Here is a 22,470-nt window from a genome sequence, read left to right as displayed (position 1 = left end):
GATCTTCTACTAACATCTCTCTTACATTCTTTTTCCCAAAACATTTTCCTTGAAGCTAAACAGCCCTCTATGAAATATGTGGATCTCATTTTAAGCAAATATAGGTTTAAAAAGAGCATCTTTGTTTCTTTTTAGGCATACCTGTGATTACCACAGAACCAGCATTAATACCACCAGCCAAGCCAACTGTACCTATGTTTACAGGTATTGTTATAATTTTTGACAACAAAAGTAGCATTATGTAATTTGAGTGTTGGTACATTTATCACAGCTGCTATTATTAATATTATCCTATGGGCTTGGAAACCCAACAGTCACTTTTATTCATTAAGCTCATTCATTGGCTCAGCATGCCATGTTTTCTAGAACTTCTGGCCTTAAAGGATTCTTCTGCCTGAGCCCCCCAAAGTGCTGGGGTTACAGGCGTGAGCCACACTGCACTGGGTTCAAGTGATTCTCCTGCCTCAGCCTTCTGAGTAGCTGGGATTACAGGTGCCCACCAACACGCCTGGCTAGTTTTTGTATTTTTAGTAGAGATGGGGTTTCACCATGCTGGTTAGACTGGTCTCAAACTCCTGACATCAGGTGATCCACCTGCCTCAGCCCCCACAAATGCTGGGTTTACAGGCATGAGCCACCATGCCTGGCCCCAGTCATTAGAATTTTTTTGTGACTATGTCCTTGGATTAGACTAGAATGTTGCTTTCTTTTCCTTTGCCTAAATGTTTATAATGATGGAATAAAGATATTTAAGACTGTATTAAATACCACATTCTTTAGATGATACAAGATCTAAGATATCACAAACATTGCACATAGGACAAAAGAGTCGAAATTTTTGTTCTACTTTACCTGTACTGCAAGTTATAAACTATAAAATAAGTATAAAATGAGGGTAATTTATAGAATTTATTTAGCTAAAAAAAGTTTCTGTTTTTATTTATTTATTTTTTGAGATGGAGTCTCACTCTGTTACCAAGGCTGGAGTACAGTGGCACAATCTCTGCTCACTGTACCCTCTGCCTCCTGGGTTCAAGCGATTCTCCTGCCTCATCCTCCCAAGTAGCTGGGACTACAGGGCATCACCATGCCTGGCTAATTTTTGTCTTTTTAATAGAGATGGGGTTTTGCCATGTTGGCCAGCCTGGTCTCAAACTCCTAGCATCAAGTGATCTACCTGTCTTGGCTCCCCAAAGTGCTGGAATTACAGGTGAGAGCCACTGCACAAAGCCAGAAAAAGTACAAGTTTATAAAATGTCATTGTGGTATGCTGAAAAATGGTTCTCCAAAAATGTTCATATCTTAGTTCCCAGATTTTATGAATATATGAACTTATATGGCTGTAGATATGGCTAAATTAAGATGCTGACTGGCTTATGTCTGGATCATGAGATGGGGAAATATCCTGGAATATTCATGTGATGCCAGTGTAATCACAGATGTCCTTATAAGAGAGAGGCAAGAGAGTTAGAGTCAAAGAAGGTGATGTGACAGCAGAATTAGAGGAAAGAAGAGGAGTGAAAGGGAAGGAAGAAGGGGAAGAGAGAGAGATTGATTTGAATCTATTGTGCTGTGGTTTCGAAGGTAAAGGAAGGTACAATGAGTCAAGTACAGGTCGTTCACAGAATTTGGAAGAGACCAGGAAACAGTCTCCTTAGAGCCCCCAGAAGGAATGCAGTCCAACTGATAGCTTGATTTTAGGACTTTTTTCGTTTACAAATTAATTAAGTTTAAAAATTGACAAAGATTGTATATATTTATTGTGTACCTGTTATTTTGAAATATGTATACATTGAGAAATATCTACATTGAGATCCAGAACAGCTAATACATTGGTGTTGTTTTAAGCCACTAAATTTGTGGTAATTTGTTATAGCTGCAACAGGAAACTAATGAGGTTATTTTTAAACGTTATCAATTGTGGGCACTGCAATTATAGCTGAGAATAATTTCAGCCATTCATTGTGGCTCTTCTGTAATCTTTCAGACTGAATATTTTAGAGATACCTCTAATATTGGCACCTTTAGAAGGTGCCTCACAAATGTATTTACCAATCACATCTCCCTTTTCCATGGGTAACCCCTAAACCACACCCATCAGCTAGGGTCTCCACATGGTCCACAGCAACATCTGTTCTGCTTACAAAGAACACATTCTCAAGGTTCACCAAAATAAAGGAGTCAACCCTATTATGTATTTTCAAAATGCAACGAATTTTTTAACTCCTGAGGAATGGTTAGTGATATATTAATTTATCTGTAACCTGTTCAACAATTCTGTTGGCACCATTAAGAAGGTGAAGGTGTTTATAGAATGGTGATTAAAAGTCAAATTTCTAGAATCAGAATTCATTTCCGAGTCCAGATTCTGCCTCTGCCGCTTAACAGCCTTACTTCTCTGCAGCTTAGTTTCTTCATCTGTAAAATATCAATACTATTATTACCAACATCACAGGATTTTAGAAAGGAATATGTGAAATAATCTATATAAAATTTCTTAGCACAGTTTCTGTCACATGTCAATTCCATACATGGTAAATGATTCCACTAATGAGGATTACATTTTCATTTCTGACAGTTTTGGAAATGATTACTCCATCAGACATCACTGTGTTTGATATGCTAACACCAACCACAGGCTTGGAATGTGAGGTATGACTGGACAATATCTTCTAGTTCTTTGTCATTTCCATATATCATTCTCTTAAATTTCTGTGTCAATATTCAAATGCTACTAAAGATTTTTGGTATGTTCTCTAGTCTATCCTTGCTAAAAGATGATAAGAAATATGCATTTTATTGGAACAATTGTATTTTCTTAACTTTTTCAGATATTTCTTATTAATTAGCTTCTAGTCACATTAAGAAAAACAAAATTGAAAAAAGATCTTAAGTGTGATTTCTTAATAAAAAGTTATCTAGTATGGATTTCTCTGTGAATCAGGCATTCATAAAATAGTAAGCATCTACTCAATGTCAGTCACCGTGCAAGATGTTAAACATACACTGGTAAGCGAAAAAGGTAAAAGCCATTGGCCTCTAGAGCTAGTAGTTTTCTCTGCCAAGACTTGGGCAGAGATCTTCTTATTTCAAATATACCATTTGCTCTGATAAACAAGTTATTTATTCAACCAATATTTATTCAGCACCATTTCTGGCCAGGCATTATTCACTATTCAGATCCTATGGAAGAAATATAAAAGTAGGCAAACATTTCTGCTTCTCCAGAGTTTATGTTCTATTGGAGTTTCTGAGATAGCCAATAAGCGAAATAAATGATGTTATATAAAATGACAGAAGGTGCTGGTCAGGAGAAAAATAATACTATTTTTAATAAAATGGCCAGGAAATCTTCACTGGTAAGGTGACTTCTAAGGAAAAGGTCTGCAAATGTTGAGAAAGTGAACAATGTAGAGGACCGGGGCACCAATGTTCCAGGCAGAGGGACCAGCAAGTGCAAGGGCCTTGAGGCAAGAATCTACCTCACATGTTAAAAGAATGACAAGGAGACCAGTAAGTAAGAAAGGAATAAAATAGTAGACAATAAAGTAGGTTATGTTAGACCTTGTATTGTAAAAACTGTGGCTTTTGTTCTAAATGACATGGGAAGATGCTGTATATTTTTGAGTCAAGGAATTACACTATCTGAGTAGTTTCAAGATCATTTTGGCTGCTGTATTGTGGATTAGGTATAAGGAGACAGTAGAACTGATTAGGAGGCTATTGCAGGAACTTAGGCCAGAAATGATGATGGCCTGGCTCAGGTGATAGCAGTGACGATGGTGAAAAGTGCCTGTATCCTGGATATATTTTGAAGGTAGAGGCCACAGAACTTACTGAAAGATTATATGTGAAGTATGAATGAAGGGAAATCAACAAAGATTCTAAAACTTTTGCCTTGAGCAACTAAAGGGTTGATGTCAACCAGGATGGAGAAATCATGAGGAATGAATATCCGGGGTGGGTATAATCACTAGTTCAGTTTTGCCATGTGAAGCTTGAGATTCCTCACTGACAGCCAAAAGCTGTGGACCTACAGATTTGGAGGACGTATATGGAGTATATATAGGTCTTGCTGAGAAAAAATTTTGGGAATTCTCAGTGGATAAATGGTATGAGACTGAGTGAGATTATAAAGGGAGCAAGTACAGATAGAGAAGTGAAAAGGGTCACTACAACTTTCATAGGCTGAGAGAAGATGACAGACATGCAAATAATGTTAACCAGAGAAATAGGAGAAAATATAGGAGGCTGCAGGTGATCTGAAATCCAAGGGAAAAAAATTATAAAGTAATATTTGGAGTAATAACCTATACTGAATATATTAATAGGTCTGAGATGAGCCCTGAGAATTGATCATTGGATTTAGCAATGTGAGTTGTTCATGATCTTATTAAAAAGAGTTTCAATAGAGTGGTAGGTTTAAAATCTTTTAGATGGTTTAGATGTCTGTGAGGGCCATAGTTCTCTTCTAATTGCTTTTATTTTTCTTGTTAAATGAAAAGTAAGGTCAATATCTGAAAATTCGTAAAAATTTTACACAGAAAATTTTGGAAAATTGGACTCCTAAATTTTGAAGTCTCACTTAAGAGTCTTACTATTTAAAAAATTACTAATTTGTCTTAACTTTATTTTAAAATCATGTATTATATTGGAATGATAGAAACTGATCCAAAAGATTTAGGGAGAAGCAAATGAAAGAAGATATTTTATTAGTGTATGGTATGTAATAGTTGCTAAATAGTTGTTAACATTTATTCCGAAATCCCCAGACATGCAGTAGAGAGTAGCAGTCAAGAGGACAGATTCCTGAGTAGCAATGCCTGGACTTAGATGCTGACTCTACTACCTTCTAGCTGTGGGACCGTGGGCAGATTACTTTAACTCCTATCCTGTTTACTCATCTATAAAATAAATATAAAATAATAGTATCTACCTCAGAGTGTTATGAGAATGAAATGGGTTAATTAGAATAATGTCTAGTTTAGCATTGCTATAATTGTTACCATAATTTAAATGGAATCTGATTTATAAACTTTGAAAAATCTACCACTTATTTATTATTTTTTTACCTAGACATTTTGAGTTACATGTAAAAATTAATTTATAATTATATACTCTAGGTACTGTCAAACTGATGTTATTTAATAATTTTTCATAAAAGTTTAGATAGTATTGTTTAGATAATATTTAGATAGTATTACTAAAAGTTTCGATAGTATTTAGATAGCATTAAGTTGTAATTTTTAAGTTGACATTAATTGAAGTTATATTCATATACTGGCTTTATACAACATAATGTGCAATGTTAGCTGTCATTGCATAAATTTGCTTGCAAAAAGCTAATCTAGGGAATTTAGGAGAACATTGTTTTCTTCAGATGTTTGAATATATGGACAATCTAATAGCCAATAAGTATGCAGGTAAAGCTTAAATTAAATACGTATTGAATATTATAGGAAGGGGGTACATCAACAAAAAGTTGTAGTGAAATTTTAGTTCTTTATCTTTCAAAAGTTTTTGTATTTAATAAATGTATACCACGGGCAATATGAATCTGAAATTTAAAAATCAATTAAAAACATTAGTTGAGAATGGAAAAAAAACCACTAATTTTTATTTTTCATTAACAGCCTCAGCAATTTGATCCTGTTTATAATTGTAGCCAATACATATGCCTTAATATGGAATGGCAGTTATACAACTGGTCTCTTAATTGCCCAAAGGATGTGGAAATGCCTGACTGTGGTTTCCGAGGAAGGCCAGTTCAAGTGAACAGTGATATCTGCTGCCCTGAGTGGGAATGTCCTTGTAAGTCTGCATTTTCTAAGTGGCGATCTTTTTGTTTGTTGGTTTGATCTGGAGAGATTGTTACTTTTTTAACCTTTCACCTCATCAATCCAATGTTGAGTTTTCTCAAAATATTTTGATTTTGTATACACTATGCTTTTGGTTCACAGTATATGACTTTTAGAGTTGCTTCCTGTCAAACATAATAAAGTTAATTTAACAGATTTTTTTGAAAAGCAATTATTACTAAAAATAGAAATAGTTAATAGACTAAATCCACTTTCTACCATTTTTTTAGGTCGATGTTCCATGTTGTCGGAACTGAGCATTATCACATTTGATGGAAATAATGCAGCATTATATAGCATGGCTTCTTATATCTTAGTAAGAATTCCTGGTGAAATTATAATTGCTCATATAGAAAAATGTTCCATGAATCAGGTGGGTCATAATTCATTTTTACAGTCACTTTGTCATAAATCTATAGCTGATGTCTATTGCAACATCAGGGATTCTCATAGGAGGAAGGAGCTCAAGAATTCACTGAGATCGGTTTTATGATAATGTTTCAGAAACATTTCTGAAAATCTTTCATATGAATCTATTTACAGGCATATAATATTAATTCAAATGATGTTTTAAAAAGTCAAATAATGCACTTAAAATTATTTCTTTATTTTTTTCCAGAATGGAAACTCATTAAAAAAGCTAGTGAGTATTTGTAAAATGTTTAGTACATTCATTTTGTTTATCTCTACAATTATGTTTAACTCCAAGAAATTTTATTTTTTTTCAAATTAAGGCTTCCTCTGGAAGAATTTCTGGACTTTGTTTTAAAAAGTTAAATATGACAACATCTATACATAAAATAATTGTCAATCGGATAGCAAGAAAGGTAAGAACACAAAGTTAAATTTTTTCTCATTTTTTTCCAATAAGAGGAAAAATTAAGTATTATCAGTGGAATTTGATTATTATATATAATAATCATTTCATAGACAATATAAAAATGTTTCTTAATATTATATTTCTCTCTCAATAATGTGCCAGTTACTGTAAATATTTTCTCCTGTGAGGTTAACTGCATGGACCATGTTAGATTTGCTATCGACCTCTGATTTAATGTGATTAGCCAGTCTTCTTTGTGTCAGAGTTAATATCATGTTTAAAATCAGACAGAGTGGAAATGATAGGAAGGAGAGGATGCTAATGTTGAAAATTTTAGTAGCCAGGAACACCAGAATAAAGACCATTAAGAGAAAAACAGTTGGAAGGAGTGGATTTGAAGTGTTGACACCACTAATTTTTTGGTGAATAAATGATAGCTAAAATAAGAAAAATATGAAAAAAAAATTTAACTTTTTTGAAATAAATTAAGGAAGAACAATACATCATAAAAAAGTTTGAAAGGAGCCATTTGGTTTTGCAGGAAAACTACTTTTCCCGAGGACTATATGTTTGCCAAACAGGAGTGTGTTATGAACTACTTCACTCAGTTCTAAGTTGTTCTCTCTAAAATATATATATTTATAAAAAATGTGATGTGTAAAGGTTTTTCTTAAAATGACTGAGGTACTATGTGCTTTCTGGAAATAATTCCACCTGTTAGCATAGGTTCTTAGATTCTAGACTGAAAATAATATATTAAAATGAGCCAAATAAATGTCAGAAGATATTTAAAAGATTTAATTAAGTAAAACAAAATATATCAGTGAGGCACTTTTTTTTGAATAATAGCATTTGCGTAGACCTTTGAGTTTGATGAGGTTGATATTCTTACAGCAGGTGGATGGGAAATAAACAAAAAGCTGATCAATGTCATTATTTGGAGCATTTGGGTGAAAGGACTTATTTTTTGGCCCCAGATGAACTCATCATTGGTCCTTCACTGGTCAGGCACTGTATTCAGCTAATGACGAGTTATTTTTGAAAATCACTTAGTGAGAGTTAACATGATAAACAACATAGGTCCTGATCTCAAGTAACTTATACTTGTGCATAATTTGTGTGATGTAATTATCTGCTGATTAGAAAGCAATAGGAGGTACAGTGATAGAATTATGACCAAGATATCATAGAAATAAAGAGAAGAATAATTTAATGTTTTATAGTTTATAGGCAGGTCAAACAGGTCTTTATTGGAGAAAGTCACAAATCTTAAAGAATAAGTAGATTACTGTAGCCTTGTAGTATAGTTTGAAGTCCGGTAGTGTGATGCCTCCTGCTTTGTTCTTTTTGCTTAGAATTGACTTGGCTATGCGGGCTCTCTTTTGGTTCCATATGAAGTTTAAGGTGGTTTTTTCCAGTTCTGTGAAGGTCGTTGGTAGCTTGATGGGAATAGTGTTGAATTTGTAAATTACTTTGGCCAGTACTGGTACCAGAGATATAGACCAATGGAACAGAACAGAGGCCTCAGAGGAAATACAACGTATCTGCAACCATCTGATCTTTGACAAACCTGACAAAAACAAGCAATGGGGAAAGGACTCCCTGTTTAATAAATGGTGTTGGGAAAACTGGCTAGCCATGTGCAGAAAGCAGAAACTGGACCCCTTCCTGACACCTTACACCAAAATTAACTCCAGATAGATTAAAGACTTAAACATCAGACCTAACACCATAAAAACCCTAGAAGAAAATCTAGGCAAAACCATTCAGGACATAGGCGTAGGCAAGGACTTCATGACCAAAACAGCAAAAGCAATGGCAACAAAAGCCAAAATAGACAAATGGGACCTATTCAAACTCCACAGCTTCTGCACGGCAAAAGAAACAGTCAGTAGAGTGAATCGGCAACCAACAGAATGGGAAAAAATTTTTGCAGTCTACCCATCTGACAAGGGGCAGATATCCAGAATTTATAAAGAAATAAAACAGATCTACAAGAAAAAAACAAACAAGCCCATTCAAAAATGGGCGAAGGATATGAACAGACACTTTACAAAAGAAGACGTACAGGAGACCAACAAACATATGAAAAAATGCTCGTCATCACTGGTCATTAGAGAAATGCAAATCAAAACCACATTGAGATACCATCTCACACCAGTTAGAATGGCGATCATTAAAAAATCTGAAGACAACAGATGCTGGAGAGGATGTGGAGAAATAGGAACACTTTTACACTGTTGGTGGGAGTGTAAATTAATTCAACCATTGTGGAAGACAGTGTGGCGATTCCTCAAGGACCTAAAAATAGAAATCCCATTTGACCCAGCAATTCCATTACTGGGTATATATCCAAAGGATTATAAGTCATTCTACTATAAGGACACATGCACACGAATGTTCATTGCAGCACTGTTTACAATAGCAAAGACCTGGAACCAACCCAAATGCCCAACGATGATAGACTGGATAGGGAAAATGTGGTACATATACACCATGGAATATTACGCAGCCATCAAAAACGATGAGTTTGCGTCCTTTGTAGGGACATGGTTGAACCTGGAAACCATCATTCTCAGCAAACTGACACAAGAGCAGAAAATCAAACACCACATGTTCTCACTCATAGGCGGGTGTTGAACAATGAGAACACATGGAAACAGGGAGGGCAGCACTACACACTGGGGTCCATTGGGGGGAAATGGGGGAGGGACAGGGGGGTGGGGAGGTGGGAAGAGGTAGCATGGGGAGAAATGACAGATACAGGTGAGGGGACGGAAGGCAGCAAACCACACTGCCATATGTGTACCTATGCAGCAATCTTGCATGTTCTTCACATGTACCCCAAAACCTAAAATGCAATAAAAAAAAATAAGTAGAAAGAGGGAAGAGAAAGAAAGTACGTTTCAGTTCAAGGACAGCAATGTGAACAAAATATAAAGATGAGACATTGAATGGTTGGTGAGGCATAACTTCAAGAAATTTGCTGCTGGTTACAGCTCATGGTTTCATGTCATTGCAATTATTTAAAGCACTGTTTTTCAAAGTGTAATCCTTGGACTGCCTGTATTAGTATTATCAAATACCTGTATAGACTGTATATATATATTTAGTACATGCTAAAAATATAGTGTATACTCCAATGCAAACCTAGAAATTAGAATCACTGGAAATCTTGATCTTTAACAAGTTTAACAGATTATTGTTATGAGCATTGTAGTTAAGTAAACAATGATTTAGAAGATCAAAGAAAGAATCCAGATTAAGGAAAACATCTGGAAAATAACATTATCTTAAATTCATATTAGAAGGATGGTGTTATCAATATAAACATAGATTGAAGGAAACAGACATAAAACTGTACATAACATGGAAGAAAGTTAAATTTTGAGGAAAATGAAAAGCAATGAGGTTAGAACAAATATTGACTAGAGCAAGGTGCAGCAAAGGAATAATAAAAGAGCATAAAGGTTCTGAGAAGCTGTGGCAACAGTAAGAAATACATTTAAAAAATATTAAAAATAGTTTACATTAAATAAGAATAAATGGAATAATCTGTATTCTCCTAATTTGTACATTTAAGTGAGCATTTCTTAACAGGTATATTTATGTTATTCCAGGTGGAAGTGGATTCCATTGTGGTGCCTTTGCCCTTTTCAAATCAGGAACTGTCCATAGAGGATTCTGGTTCAATGTATGTAATTACTACTCCAGCTGGACTAATCATAAAGTGGTCTCATCTTACAGGAATCATAGACATTCATTTTAGCTCCCAATTTAACTTGTCATCCTACACAGAAGGACTGTGCGGTGAGTGCTGCCTTTGAAATCTTTATTTTGTCTATCTTTTTTTTCTATTCACATTATAGACCCCGTTGCCCCATTTTTGGACATTTTGGACACTGTTGCCCCATTTTTCATATGTGAGATAATGATATTAACTTTCAGTTCCTATGTAAACACTGAAGGAAGCAATGAATTTTCTATAAATGTGCTAAGATGCAGGAAGTAACACTTCAATTTGGGTATTTTATGAAAATGTATGCTTACTGCTATTACTACAATGCTGTTTGTATTTCCACTAGCTCCTCTTTATTAGGCATTAATGAAGCATCAGGCATTATTTTACATATTTTAACTCACTTAATTTTAAGATCTAGTAAGTAGATACTAGTGTTATCTCAATTTATAAGTGATACAAATGAGGCATAGAAACTTGAAAGGCTTACATGTCTTTGTTTCCTCTTAATTTTTTTTTAAAAGCTTGAAATCAGGGAAAACTCACTTATCTTGAAATAACACAACGTTCAGAATATTTGTCCTAGTTTTATTATGAAATGTAAAGCTTAGATGTACTGTTACATCTAGGTTTAATATTACAATATATTACACAGGTATATAAAGAGTTTTAAGTCAAAGGAAACAAATTAGAAATATTTGTAGGTATATAATGAAATAGAACACTGGCTCTGGTGTCTGCTAGAAAGTTGAACACGAGTTATTTTTTTTACAGCTGTGTGCTCTTAAGAGAACCTCAGTTTCCTCATCTTTAAAAGGGGACAGTAATATCTACTTTCAAGATTGTTTGAATTACATGTGAAAGTTAATATAAACACAACACATAAATACACACAGTCAATAAGTGCTGATTTAGTACAAATGTATTGATTTTTAATCTCAGTAAATATTAACTGAGTAAAAGTTTATGGATCACCTTCTGCTTCCATAGGTAAAAGTTTATGGATCACATTATGCTTAATGCTAACAACTCAGAAATAAGTAAGTCCTTGACCTCAACAAATTACATAACATATTCAAATTTCCTGTTTAAAAATGTAAAGATTTATTGGAAATTTTTGCTTAAGTGGTTTTTATAGTTCCTCACTTGTTCAGAGTATGCTAAACATAGCATACATTTCTGTGATGACTTAAGATTATTATTTGGAAATAGCCATTATTGAGTACATATACTAAATTCAAACTTATTATTAAGTAATTACTGAGACTGGAAATGCATGTTTTCACCTAAAACTTATCATTTTTGAAGGGTATTATTTCAGTTTGATTTTTATGGTTTTTTATCCTTCTTTACTATTACTCTTGCTTTATGAGACAGCCACTCTGCTAGCTAGATTCTTATTAAACACTGCAGAGAGAGGGCTAGGATTACCTTTTTGCTAACCAGGGTTCATGCCCTAAATTCCTATATCTCCACGATGAGAGCAATATGCTTCATTAAAGGGAAATCTGGGTGCCAGGAACACTAGGCTAGGTGTTGGCTGAAGAACTTATAGTAAGACTGTTACCCAGAGGCTGAGCACTGAGAGGCCTATACTGACATCTCATTCTGCACAGCACTATGAAGTCTGGAGTGGTGACTGAAGTTGCAGTGAAAACATATTTTTACTAGCAATTACCTTTTTCCAGGAAAGTTTAGACTTAAAAAATAGTAGCTATTTTACAATGTAGTGCACTTGAGTTGTTTTTTTTTTTTTTTTTTTTTTTTTTTTTTTTTTTTAATGTTTAATTGCACGGAGTACCCTGTGTATTTACAAAGGTGAGATATTGCAACCTTTATTAATCCTGATATATTTCTTTGGGGATTAAAATTTGATATTCGAAGAAAATATTTTATAGACCAGGGTCTTGGGAATTAAGAAAAATTATGTCTTAAAGTAGGGTGGGATTCGGATAAGGTATGATTATAGATCTGGTATTATTATTTTACTTGGCTCTGCACTGCATTTAATGATGAGTAAGCTCATCTTCAGTTTATATTTTCTCAAGGAAGATAGAGGCTGCAGCAGGTCAAACCATTAAAGCCATCAAGAGGTCATGTCATCCCAAGGAAGGGAAATTGCCTGTGTCCTAGATTTCCCAGGTCAAGTCCTGAGCTTGACAATAGTTGTCCCAATGTTGAATAAATCGATGTGCCTAGGTGACTGCTACAGGCTTGCTGGTTTTTGCCTGGATTATGTGGAACAGTTGCTAATGCAAGGGAGTGAAGTTTACCTTTATGCCAATGAGAGCCCTCACCTGGAATGATGTCATGCACTAGGTGATGGAGCACTGATAGTTCCTGAAAGAAAAAATATTTAATATTTTCAGACAGAGTTTTCATGGGGAAGCAGAAGCCTGGGAGCCAATCACCAAATGTCCATTCTTGTAGAAAGTACCTTGTCAGGCTCAAAAACTAGTTACTAGGTTAGAATATGGTAGTAGCAATGAAAGAATATAGGACCAGAATCAATATCTTCTTTCTTAATCTTCTCTGATCTCTTCTTACATCTTGATTTCTAGGCCTTTGATTTATTTCTTATTGAGTTAAGGCAGTTCTGCACTATTTTATCAAAAAATCAGAACATAATTTTAAAAGTTCTATCAATGTAAAAGTTCAAGGATACATAAACTTGGCATCTCATTCAGTAAATCATTCATTCTTTTAAAATCAATTATTTAGCTGATTTTTTTGTGCTCTCTACACTGGTTTAAATGAAGTTTTTTCCTTCTGTCACATATTCTTTCAAGGAATTTGCAATGAAGATCCAGATGATGATCTAAGGATGCAAAATGGCACAATTATTACAAATATGGAAGACATAGGATTATTTATTGAGAGCTGGGAAATTGAGAAATCATTTGAAGTAACAATGAGAAGACCTGTTAGGAACTGTACTGAGCATGATTGCAGCCACTGCATTGAGTTATTAAATAGAAGAATTTTCATTCCATGTCATGATAAAGTAAGTTGGAAGCAACCATAAATTATACTTTCATGTTATATATCTTGAGAGTAAAGGCCAACACATTACTGTTCTTGCTATGATGTTCTTGTACTAAGAACAAAACCCCCAAGCTTCCGTCAGTATGTTTTGGAATTCAAAATCATTTGTTGTTTACAGGCTTATAAACACAAGAAGGATAATTTTATTTCTTTTCTTTATGTTTTGTTAGAATTATATCTACAGCTTTTAAAAAAAAATGAAAGTTTGTCCTATGGAAAAATGTCTCTAGGAGACAGAGATCAATGACATTTGATAACAGTATCAAAACCAAGATAGTGAGGCTTTAATCAGTTCCTTATAATCCTGGCCTCTTAGGCATATACTTGAAATAGAATCTGTCACTTACTCAATTTACTTCATCTTCATTAGTCTCCAACTTTCTGAGTTTAAGTGATAGGTAGGAATTTTAAATAATCTATATTGTTAAAAAAAAGATCCATTACTAAAGACAAAGGACAAATACAGTATTTCATGTGTCATTTAACTAAAATTTAGTGATCATCTAGCACACAAAATCACTTTGTTAGATTCCTTTGATAAAAAATGAATAGGACACTTTCCTTGCCCTCAAGGAGCCTAGTAGGAAGGCAAGTCTGTGAGCAGATACATTAAAATATACATTATGGAGGTACATAGGAGCACAGGTTTAGAGAAGACTTCATGGAGTTTTAGATCTTTGAATTGTTTAGAAGTATGAGTTTGCCAGGAAAGAAGAGGGAGAGATGGAGTTCCAGGCAGAGCTATCAATGCAATGGTCCTTCATTATCTGTGGGAGGTTGGTTCCACAACCCCCGCAGATACCAAAATCCATGGACACCCAAGTCCCTTTATAAAATATGGTATAGTATTTGCATATAATCTACACAATTTTCCCATATATGTTAAGTAATCTCTAGATTACATATAATACCTAATATAATATAAATGCTATGTGCATAGTTTTTATACTGTATTGGTTTTTACATTTTTATTATTTTAATTCTTGTATTAATTTTTATTTCTTTTTATGAATATTTTTGAGAGCTTGTTTGGAGGTTCTAGCAGGGGACTGCAGCTACTTGTATAACCTTGGCTGAAGACTTGTATACCCTTGGCTGAAGGAATAGGCATCCTCTTCAACCGAATGCACATCTTTGGGAGGGATGCACTTGGAGTGGTGAGGGAGTAATGGGACACTTGCCTAGCCAGCCAGATCAGCTGAATCAATCCTGGCAGTCAATAGGGTGACATGTTGCAGCCAGATCGCTCTCACATTGGTTTTTCTGAATAATTTTCATCCATGGTTGATTGAATATATGGATGTGGAACCCCTGGGTAAGGAGGGCTGACTGTATATGCAAGAGAAAGTTTGGTTTAAAGGCCATGTGAAGAAAATATTGAAAGAGTTTGGTGCAATATCTATGAATAGAAGAGTCTAGGAGAGAAGCAAGGGAATTGTCAAGTCAGGAATGAACTCACTATGAATAACCTTTGATGCTGCCCTACACATTCCCTGAGGTAAAACACAAACGTATGAAGTCATGGGATAAAAATGGCATATCTTTATGGAGTTTCAGTTTTACATGGAGATTTGGATGAAAATAAGTTTTAAATGTTCACATTTTAAAAATGCGTACACGTAAACATGAAGAAATAGCAAATACTTTAAAACTCATTTCAGTGCCACTTTTGTCTGTTTTTTTAAAGCATCATGATTTTTTAAAATTGCATTTTTAACTTGGAACTTGAAAGGTTGATTATATCAGGAAACTTTCAGCTTGACTATTCAAGACATAATGAAGAAACATAGGATACCATTTAGTCTGTGATAGTTTCTACTTTTCCTTTAAAATTCTCCAGTATGTAACAGTTAGCCGGGCGTGGTGGCACACATCTATTATCCTAGCTATTTGGGAAACGGGTTGGAGAATCCCTTGAATCTGGGAGGTGAAGGCTGCAGTGAGCCGAGATCATGTCATTGCACTCTAGACTGGGCAACAAGAGCAAAACTCCATCTCAAAAACAAAAAATAAAACAAAATCCTCCAGTAAAATTGACAGCAAAAATATTTAAAATCCAAATATACATGAGGAATTGGACACTAGCATATGTGGCTAATCTAACAATTAAAATAGATAGCTTAATGCTTACTTAAAGAGTGGGTTTTGTTTATTGTAGAGATATAAAATGAACATCAAGTTATGTTGTGTTTTATGCTGGAAAATCAAAATCAACAACTACAAAATTATTCCTAAGGTAACATCTAAAAACCAATCATGTAGAATTTAAGGACAATTACTAGAATATATTGCTTGATTGTTTATTTTACAAATAACAAGTAATCTTGGCTCAAAACTTCAGAACTAGTTTTTTTTTTTTTTTTTAATTTTAATTTTTATTTTTTTATTGCATTTTAGGTTTTGGGGTACATGTGATGAACATGCAAGATTGTTGCATAGGTACACACATGGCAGTGTGCTTTGCTTCCTTCCGTCCCCTCACCTGTGTCTGTCATTTCTCCCCATGCTATCTTTTCCCACCTCTCTTCCCCCCCGCCCCTCCCCCATTTCCCCCCAACGGATCCCAGTGTGTAGTGCTCCCCTCCCTGTGTCCATGTGTTCTCATTGTTCAACACCCGCCTATGAGGGAGAATATACGGTGTTTGATTTTCTGCTCTTGTGTCAGTTTGCTGAGAATAATGGTTTCCAGGTTCATCCATGTCCCTACAAACGACGTGAACTCATCGTTTTTGATGGCTGCATAATATTCCATGGTGTATATGTACCACATTTTCCCTATCCAGTCTATCATCGTTGGGCATTTGGGTTGGTTCCAGGTCTTTGCTATTGTAAACAGTGCTGCAATGAACATTCGTGTGCATGTGTCCTTGTAGTAGAATGATTTATAATCCTTTGGATATATACCCAGTAATGGGATTGCTGGGTCAAATGGGATTTCTATTTTTAGGTCCTTGAGGAATCGCCACACTGTCTTCCACAATGGTTGAATTAATTTACATTCCCACCAACAGTGTAAAAGTGTTCCTATTTCTCCACATCCTCTCCAGCATCTGTTGTTTCCCGATTTTTTAATGATCGCCATTCTAACTGGTGTGAGATGGTATCTCAATGTGGTTTTGATTTGCATTTCTCTGATGACCAGTGATGATGAGCATTTTTTCATATGTTTGTTGGCCTCCCGTATGTCTTCTTTTGTAAAGTATCTGTTCATATCCTTTGCCCATTTTTGAATGGGCTTGTTTGCTTTTTTCTTGTAGATCTGCTTTAGTTCTTTGTAAATTCTGGATATCAGCCCCTTGTCAGATGGGTAGGCTGCAAAAATTTTTTCCCATTCTGTTGGTTGCCGATTCACTCTGCTGACTGTTTCTTTTGCCGTGCAGAAGCTGTGGAGTTTGATTAGGTCCCATTTGTCTATTTTGGCTTTTGTTGCCATTGCTTTTGGCGTTTTGATCATGAAGTCCTTGCCTACACCTATGTCCTGAATGGTTTTGCCTAGATTTTCTTCTAAGGTTTTTATGGTATTAGGTCTGATGTTTAAGTCTTTAATCCATCTGGAGTTAATTTTGGTGTAAGGTGTCAGGAAGGGGTCCTGTTTCTGCTTTCTGCACATGGCTAGCCAGTTTTCCCAACACCATTTATTAAACAGGGAGTCCTTTCCCCATTGCTTGTTTTTGTCAGGTTTGTCGAAGATCAGATGGTTGTCGGTATGTTGTATTTCCTCTGAGGCCTCTGTTCTGTTCCATTGGTCTATATCTCTGTTTTGGTACCAGTACCATGCTGTTTTGATTACTGTAGCCTTGTAGTATAGTTTGAAGTCCGGTAGTGTGATGCCTCCTGCTTTGTTCTTTTTGCTTAGAATTGACTTGGCTATGCGGGCTCTCTTTTGGTTCCATATGAAGTTTAAGGTGTTTTTTTCCAGTTCTGTGAAGAAGGTCATTGGTAGCTTGATGGGAATAGCGTTGAATCTGTAAATTACTTTGGGCAGTATGGCCATTTTCACGATGTTGATTCTTCCTAACCATGAACATGGAATGTTTCTCCATCTGTTTGTATCCTCTCTTATTTCGTTGAGCAGTGGCTTGTAGTTCTCCTTGAAGAGGTCCTTTACGTTCCTTGTTAGTTGTATTCCTAGGTACTTTATTCTCTTTGTAGCAATTGTGAATGGCAGTTCGTTCTTGATTTGGCTCTCTTGAAGTTTATTACTGGTGTATAGGAATGCTTGTGATTTTTGCACGTTGATTTTGTATCCTGAGACTTTGCTGAAGTTGTTTATCAGTTTCAGGAGATTTTGGGCTGAGATGATGGGGTCTTCCAGATATACAATCATGTCATCTGCAAATAGAGACAATTTGATTTCCTTTTTTCCAATTTGGATACCCTTTATTTCTTTTTCTTGCCTGATTGCTCTGGCTAAAACTTCCAGTACTATATTGAATAGGAGTGGTGAGAGAGGGCATCCTTGTCTAGTGCCAGATTTCAAAGGGAATGCTTCCAGTTTTTGCCCATTCAGTATGATATTGGCTGTTGGTTTGTCGTAAATAGCTTTTATTGTTTTGAGATACGTTCCGTCAATACCTAGTTTATTGAGGGTTTTTAGCATAAAGGGTTGTTGAGTTTTGTCAAAAGCCTTCTCTGCATCAATCGAGATAATCATGTGGTTTTTGTCTTTGGTTCTGTTTATGTGGTGGATTACGTTTATGGACTTGCGTATGTTGAACCAGCCTTGCATCCCCGGGATGAATCCTACTTGATCATGGTGGATGAGCTTTTTGATATGCTGTTGCAATCGGTTTGCCAGTATTTTATTGAAGATTTTTGCATCTATGTTCATCATGGATATTGGCCTGAAGTTTTCTTTTCTTGTTGAGTCTCTGCCGGGTTTTGGTATCAGTATGATGTTTGTCTCGTAAAATGATTTGGGAAGGATTCCCTCTTTTTGGATTGTCTGGAATAGTTTCAGAAGGAATGGTACCAGCTCCTCCTTGTATGTCTGGTAGAATTCAGCTGTGAACCCATCTGGACCTGGGCTTTTTTTGGGTGGTAGGCTCTTTATTGCTGCCTCGACTTCAGACCATGTTATTGGTCTATTCAGGGTTTCGGCTTCTTCCAGGTTTAGGCTTGGGAGGTTGCGGGTGTCCAGGAATTTATCCATTTCTTCCAGGTTTACTAGTTTATGTGCATAGAGTTGTTTGTAATAATCTCTGATGATGGTTTGGATTTCTGTGGAATCTGTGGTGATATCACCTTTATCGTTTTTTATTGCATCAATTTGGTTATTCTCTCTTTTCTTTTTTATTAATCTGGCTAGTGGTCTGTCTATTTTGTTGATCTTTTCAAAAAACCAGCTCCTGGATTTATTGATTTTTTGAAGAGTTTTTTTGTGTCTCTATTTCCTTCAGTTCTGCCCTGATCTTAGTTATTTCCTGTCTTCTGCTAGGTTTTGAGTTTTTTTGATCTTGCTCCTCTAGCTCTTTCAATTTTGATGATAGGGTGTCAATTTTAGATCTCTCCTTTCTTCTCATGTGGGCACTCATTGCTATATATTTTCCTCTGGAGACTGCTTTAAATGTGTTCCAGAGATTCTGGTATGTTGTGTCTTCGTTCTCATTGGTTTCGAAGAACATCTTTATTTCTGCCTTCATTTCATTGTTTATCCAGTCAACATTCAAGAGCAAGTTGTTCAGTTTCCATGAAGCTGTGCGGTTCTGAGTTAGTTTCTGCATTCTGAGTTCTAACTCGATTGCACTGTGGTCTGAGATACTGTTTGTTATGATTTCTGTTCTTTTGCATTTGCTGAGGAGTGATTTATTGCCAATTATGTGGTCAATTTTAGAGTAGGTGTGATGTGGTGCTGAGAAGAATGTATATTCTGTGGATTTGGGGTGGAGAGTTCTGTAAATGTCTATTAGGTTTGCTTGTTCCAGGTCTGTATTCAGGTCCTGGATATCCTTGTTGATTTTCTGTCTGGTTGATCTGTCTAATATTGACAATGGGGTGTTAAAGTCTCCCACTATTATTGTGTGGGAGTCTAAGTCTCTTTGTAAGTCATTAAGAACTTGCCTTATGTATCTGGGTGCTCCTGTATTGGGTGCGTATATATTTAGGATCGTTAGCTCTTCTTGTTGCATTGATCCTTTTACCATTATGTAATGTCCTTCTTTGTCTCTTTTTATCTTTGTTGCTTTAAAGTCTATTTTATCAGAGATGAGAATTGCAACTCCTGCCTTTTTTTGCTCTCCATTTGCTTGGTAGATCTTCCTCCATCCCTTTATTTTGAGCCTTTGTGTATCCTTGCATGTAAGATGGGTTTCCTGGATACAGCACACTGATGTGTTTTTGCTTTTTATCCAATTTGCCAGTCTGTGTCTTTTGATTGGGGCATTTAGTCCATTGACATTTAGGGATAGTATTGTTATGTGTGAATTTGATGCTGTCATTTTGATGCTACCTGGCTGTTTTGTTGGTTAGTTGATGCAGATTCTTGATTGTATTGATGCTTTTTTACCATTTGGTGTGTTTTTGGAGTGGCTGGTACTGGTTGTTCCTTTACATGTGTAGAGCCTCTTTCAGGAGTTCTTGTAGAGCAGGTTTGGTGGTGATGAAATCTCTGAGTGCTTGCTTGTTCACAAAGGATTTTATTTTTCCTTCACTGATGAAGCTTAGTTTGGCTGGATAGGAGATTCTGGGTTGAAAGTTCTTTTCTTTGAGGGTGTTGAATATTGGCCCCCAATCTCTTCTGGCTTGTAGGGTTTCTGCTGAGAGATCTGCTGTGAGTCTAATGGGCTTCCCTTTGTGGGTAACCCGACCTTTCTCTCTGGCTGCCCTTAGGATTTTCTCTTTCATTTCAACCCTGGTGAATCTGACGATTATGTGCCTTGGGGTTGCTCTTCTTGAGGAATATCTTTGTGGTGTTCTCTGTATTTCCTGGATTTGAATATTGGTCTGCCTTGCTAGGTTAGGGAAGTTTTCCTGGATAATATCCTGAAGAGTATTTTCCAGCTTGGATTCATTCTCTTCATCACATTCAGGTACACCTATCAGACGTAGATTAGGTCTTTTCACATAGTCCCACATTTCTTGAAGATTTTGTTCATTCCTTTTTGCGCTTTTTTCTCTGTTCTTGCCTTCTCTTTTTATTTCATTGAGTTGATCTTCGACCTCTGATATCCTTTCTTCTGCTTGGTCAATTCGGCTGTTGAAGCTTGTGCATGCTTCACGAAGTTCTCGTGTTGCGTTTTTCAGCTCCATCAATTCATTTATACTCCTCTCTATGCTGTCCATTCTCGTCAGCAGTTCATCCAATCTTTTTTCAAGGTTCCTATTTTCTTTGCGATGGGTTAGAACATGTTCTTTTAGTTCATTGTAGTTTCTTACTACCCACCTTCTGAAGTCTGATTCTGTCATTTCATCACCCTCCTTCTCCATCCGGTCTGGTTCCCTTGCTGGTGAGGAGTTGTGATCCCTTTTAGGAGGAGAGGTGTTCTGGTTTCGGGAGTTTCATCCTTTTTGCGCTGGGTTCTTCCCATTTTTGTGGGTTTATCCACCTGTTGTCTGTCTCTGTCCCAGGGAGTTGGAGCTTTATGAGTTTCCCTTGCACTACTGCCTTTTTTGATTTTTCTTTCAGGTCGGAGCCACCCAGCTAGCAGCACGCCTAGCCACTGCCTGCCCGCAGGGGCTTTGCTGAGCTGCTGTGGGCTCCGCCCAGCTGCCCTGGGCTCTTCCCTGTAGTCCTTTTTATAAGGGCGTAGTTAGAACTGTCTCGGCAATGGTGGCCCCGCCTCTGTTATGGCGGACTCTCTCTGTTGTGGCAGGTTGCCTCGGCAACGGCGGGTTGCCTCGGGCAACAGCGGCCTGCCTCCCTAGCGGTGGAGAGTCTCAGTAATGGCGGAAACCCCTCCCCCACGGAGCCGGACCGTCCCGGTTCAGCTGTGCTTGGTTTGAAGGGTGTTGTTGGGGGTGGAGGGGTGGGACCAACCGAGCCTGATCACCTGGCTCCCTGACTCAGAGTCTTTTCTTTTAAGTTGAACGACCCCGCGTTCCGGTAGCTTGTTGAAAAGGCGCCGGGATCTCCCGTGCTGCGACTCACGGAGTCGGCTCGAACTGCGGCGCCGGCTCCTGGCGGATTTTTTGCCTAGGAATCTCCTGGCCTGACTCGCTATTTCAGATGAATGGGCTATTCTGCCGTCTCAGGGCTCTGCTCGCCAGCTAAGAGGGCTCCCAGACCAGTGGCTTTTGTACGGAGAACCGCAGCAACAGGGAGTGGTCACAGCAGCCGCACGGGCGGAATCAGCCCCGCGGGGGCCAAAACAGCCGCACCGGCTGGGACTGCGACGCTGGCGACCCCTCTGCCTGGGTATCTCCTGGTCTGTGGGCAATAAGAGTTCGTCTGGAAATGCGGCGTCCACTCACCCGCTGCACTTTCACTGGGAGCTGAAGTCCTGAGCTGTTCTTAGGCGGCCATCTTCCCAGCATTCCCAGAACTAGTTTTAGAATCATTTGGAAGGTCAGGCTTGTCCATCAAGATCCTCATTAAATCCAACACTCTCTTCACAAGGAATATCTTGCTTTTATATTTTCTTAGGCTGTTCAAAGATGATGGGATAAGTTTTTACAATTTTTTTAAGTGTTATAGTTTTAATTTCTTTTTCGACAAAAGAAAGTTAATTTGCCATTTTATGTGCTATGGAGATATAAATTAATATAACTAAAGAAGGTATTGGCTAAATATATATATATAGCCAATATAATTTTATATATATATAAAATTAAAAAAAAATTTTTTGAGGAGTCTTGCTCTGTTGTCCAGGCTGGAGTGCAGTGGTGTGATCTCAGCTCACTGCAGCCTCCACCTCTCTGATTCAAGTGACTCTTCTGCCTCAGCCTCTTTAGTAGCTAGAATTACAAGCACATGCCACCAAGCCTGGATAATTTTTTGAATTTTTAGTAGAGATGGGGTTTCACCACATTGGCCGAGCTGGTCTCAAAGTCCTGACCTTAAGTGATCCACC

At 36.8% G+C, this 22,470-nt stretch overlaps 1 protein-coding gene across 5 annotated transcripts in view; it reads left to right on the top strand.

Moving 5' to 3' along the window:
- The window catches only part of OTOGL (otogelin like), a 346,243-nt gene that overhangs the window by 288,890 nt on the left and 34,883 nt on the right, over nt 1–22,470 (top strand). For all 5 annotated transcript variants that reach the window (XR_012518405.1, XM_074402509.1, XM_074402507.1 and 2 more), the window contains 8 exons: nt 136–204; nt 2,579–2,652; nt 5,634–5,811; nt 6,089–6,231; nt 6,478–6,501; nt 6,593–6,685; nt 10,299–10,488; nt 13,207–13,421. Coding sequence is in view for 4 of the 5 variants with exons in the window: in XM_074402509.1 (XP_074258610.1) it covers nt 136–204; nt 2,579–2,652; nt 5,634–5,811; nt 6,089–6,231; nt 6,478–6,501; nt 6,593–6,685; nt 10,299–10,488; nt 13,207–13,421 (986 nt within the window). In the remaining variant the exon portion in view is untranslated. The remainder of the gene's footprint in view (nt 1–135; nt 205–2,578; nt 2,653–5,633; nt 5,812–6,088; nt 6,232–6,477; nt 6,502–6,592; nt 6,686–10,298; nt 10,489–13,206; nt 13,422–22,470) is intronic.

Source organism: Saimiri boliviensis, chromosome 7 (genome assembly GCF_048565385.1).
Source record: "Saimiri boliviensis isolate mSaiBol1 chromosome 7, mSaiBol1.pri, whole genome shotgun sequence".
NCBI lineage: Eukaryota > Metazoa > Chordata > Mammalia > Primates > Cebidae > Saimiri > Saimiri boliviensis.
The sequence above is the reverse complement of the archived record's forward strand: the minus strand, read 5'-3'. Positions and strand labels throughout refer to the sequence as shown.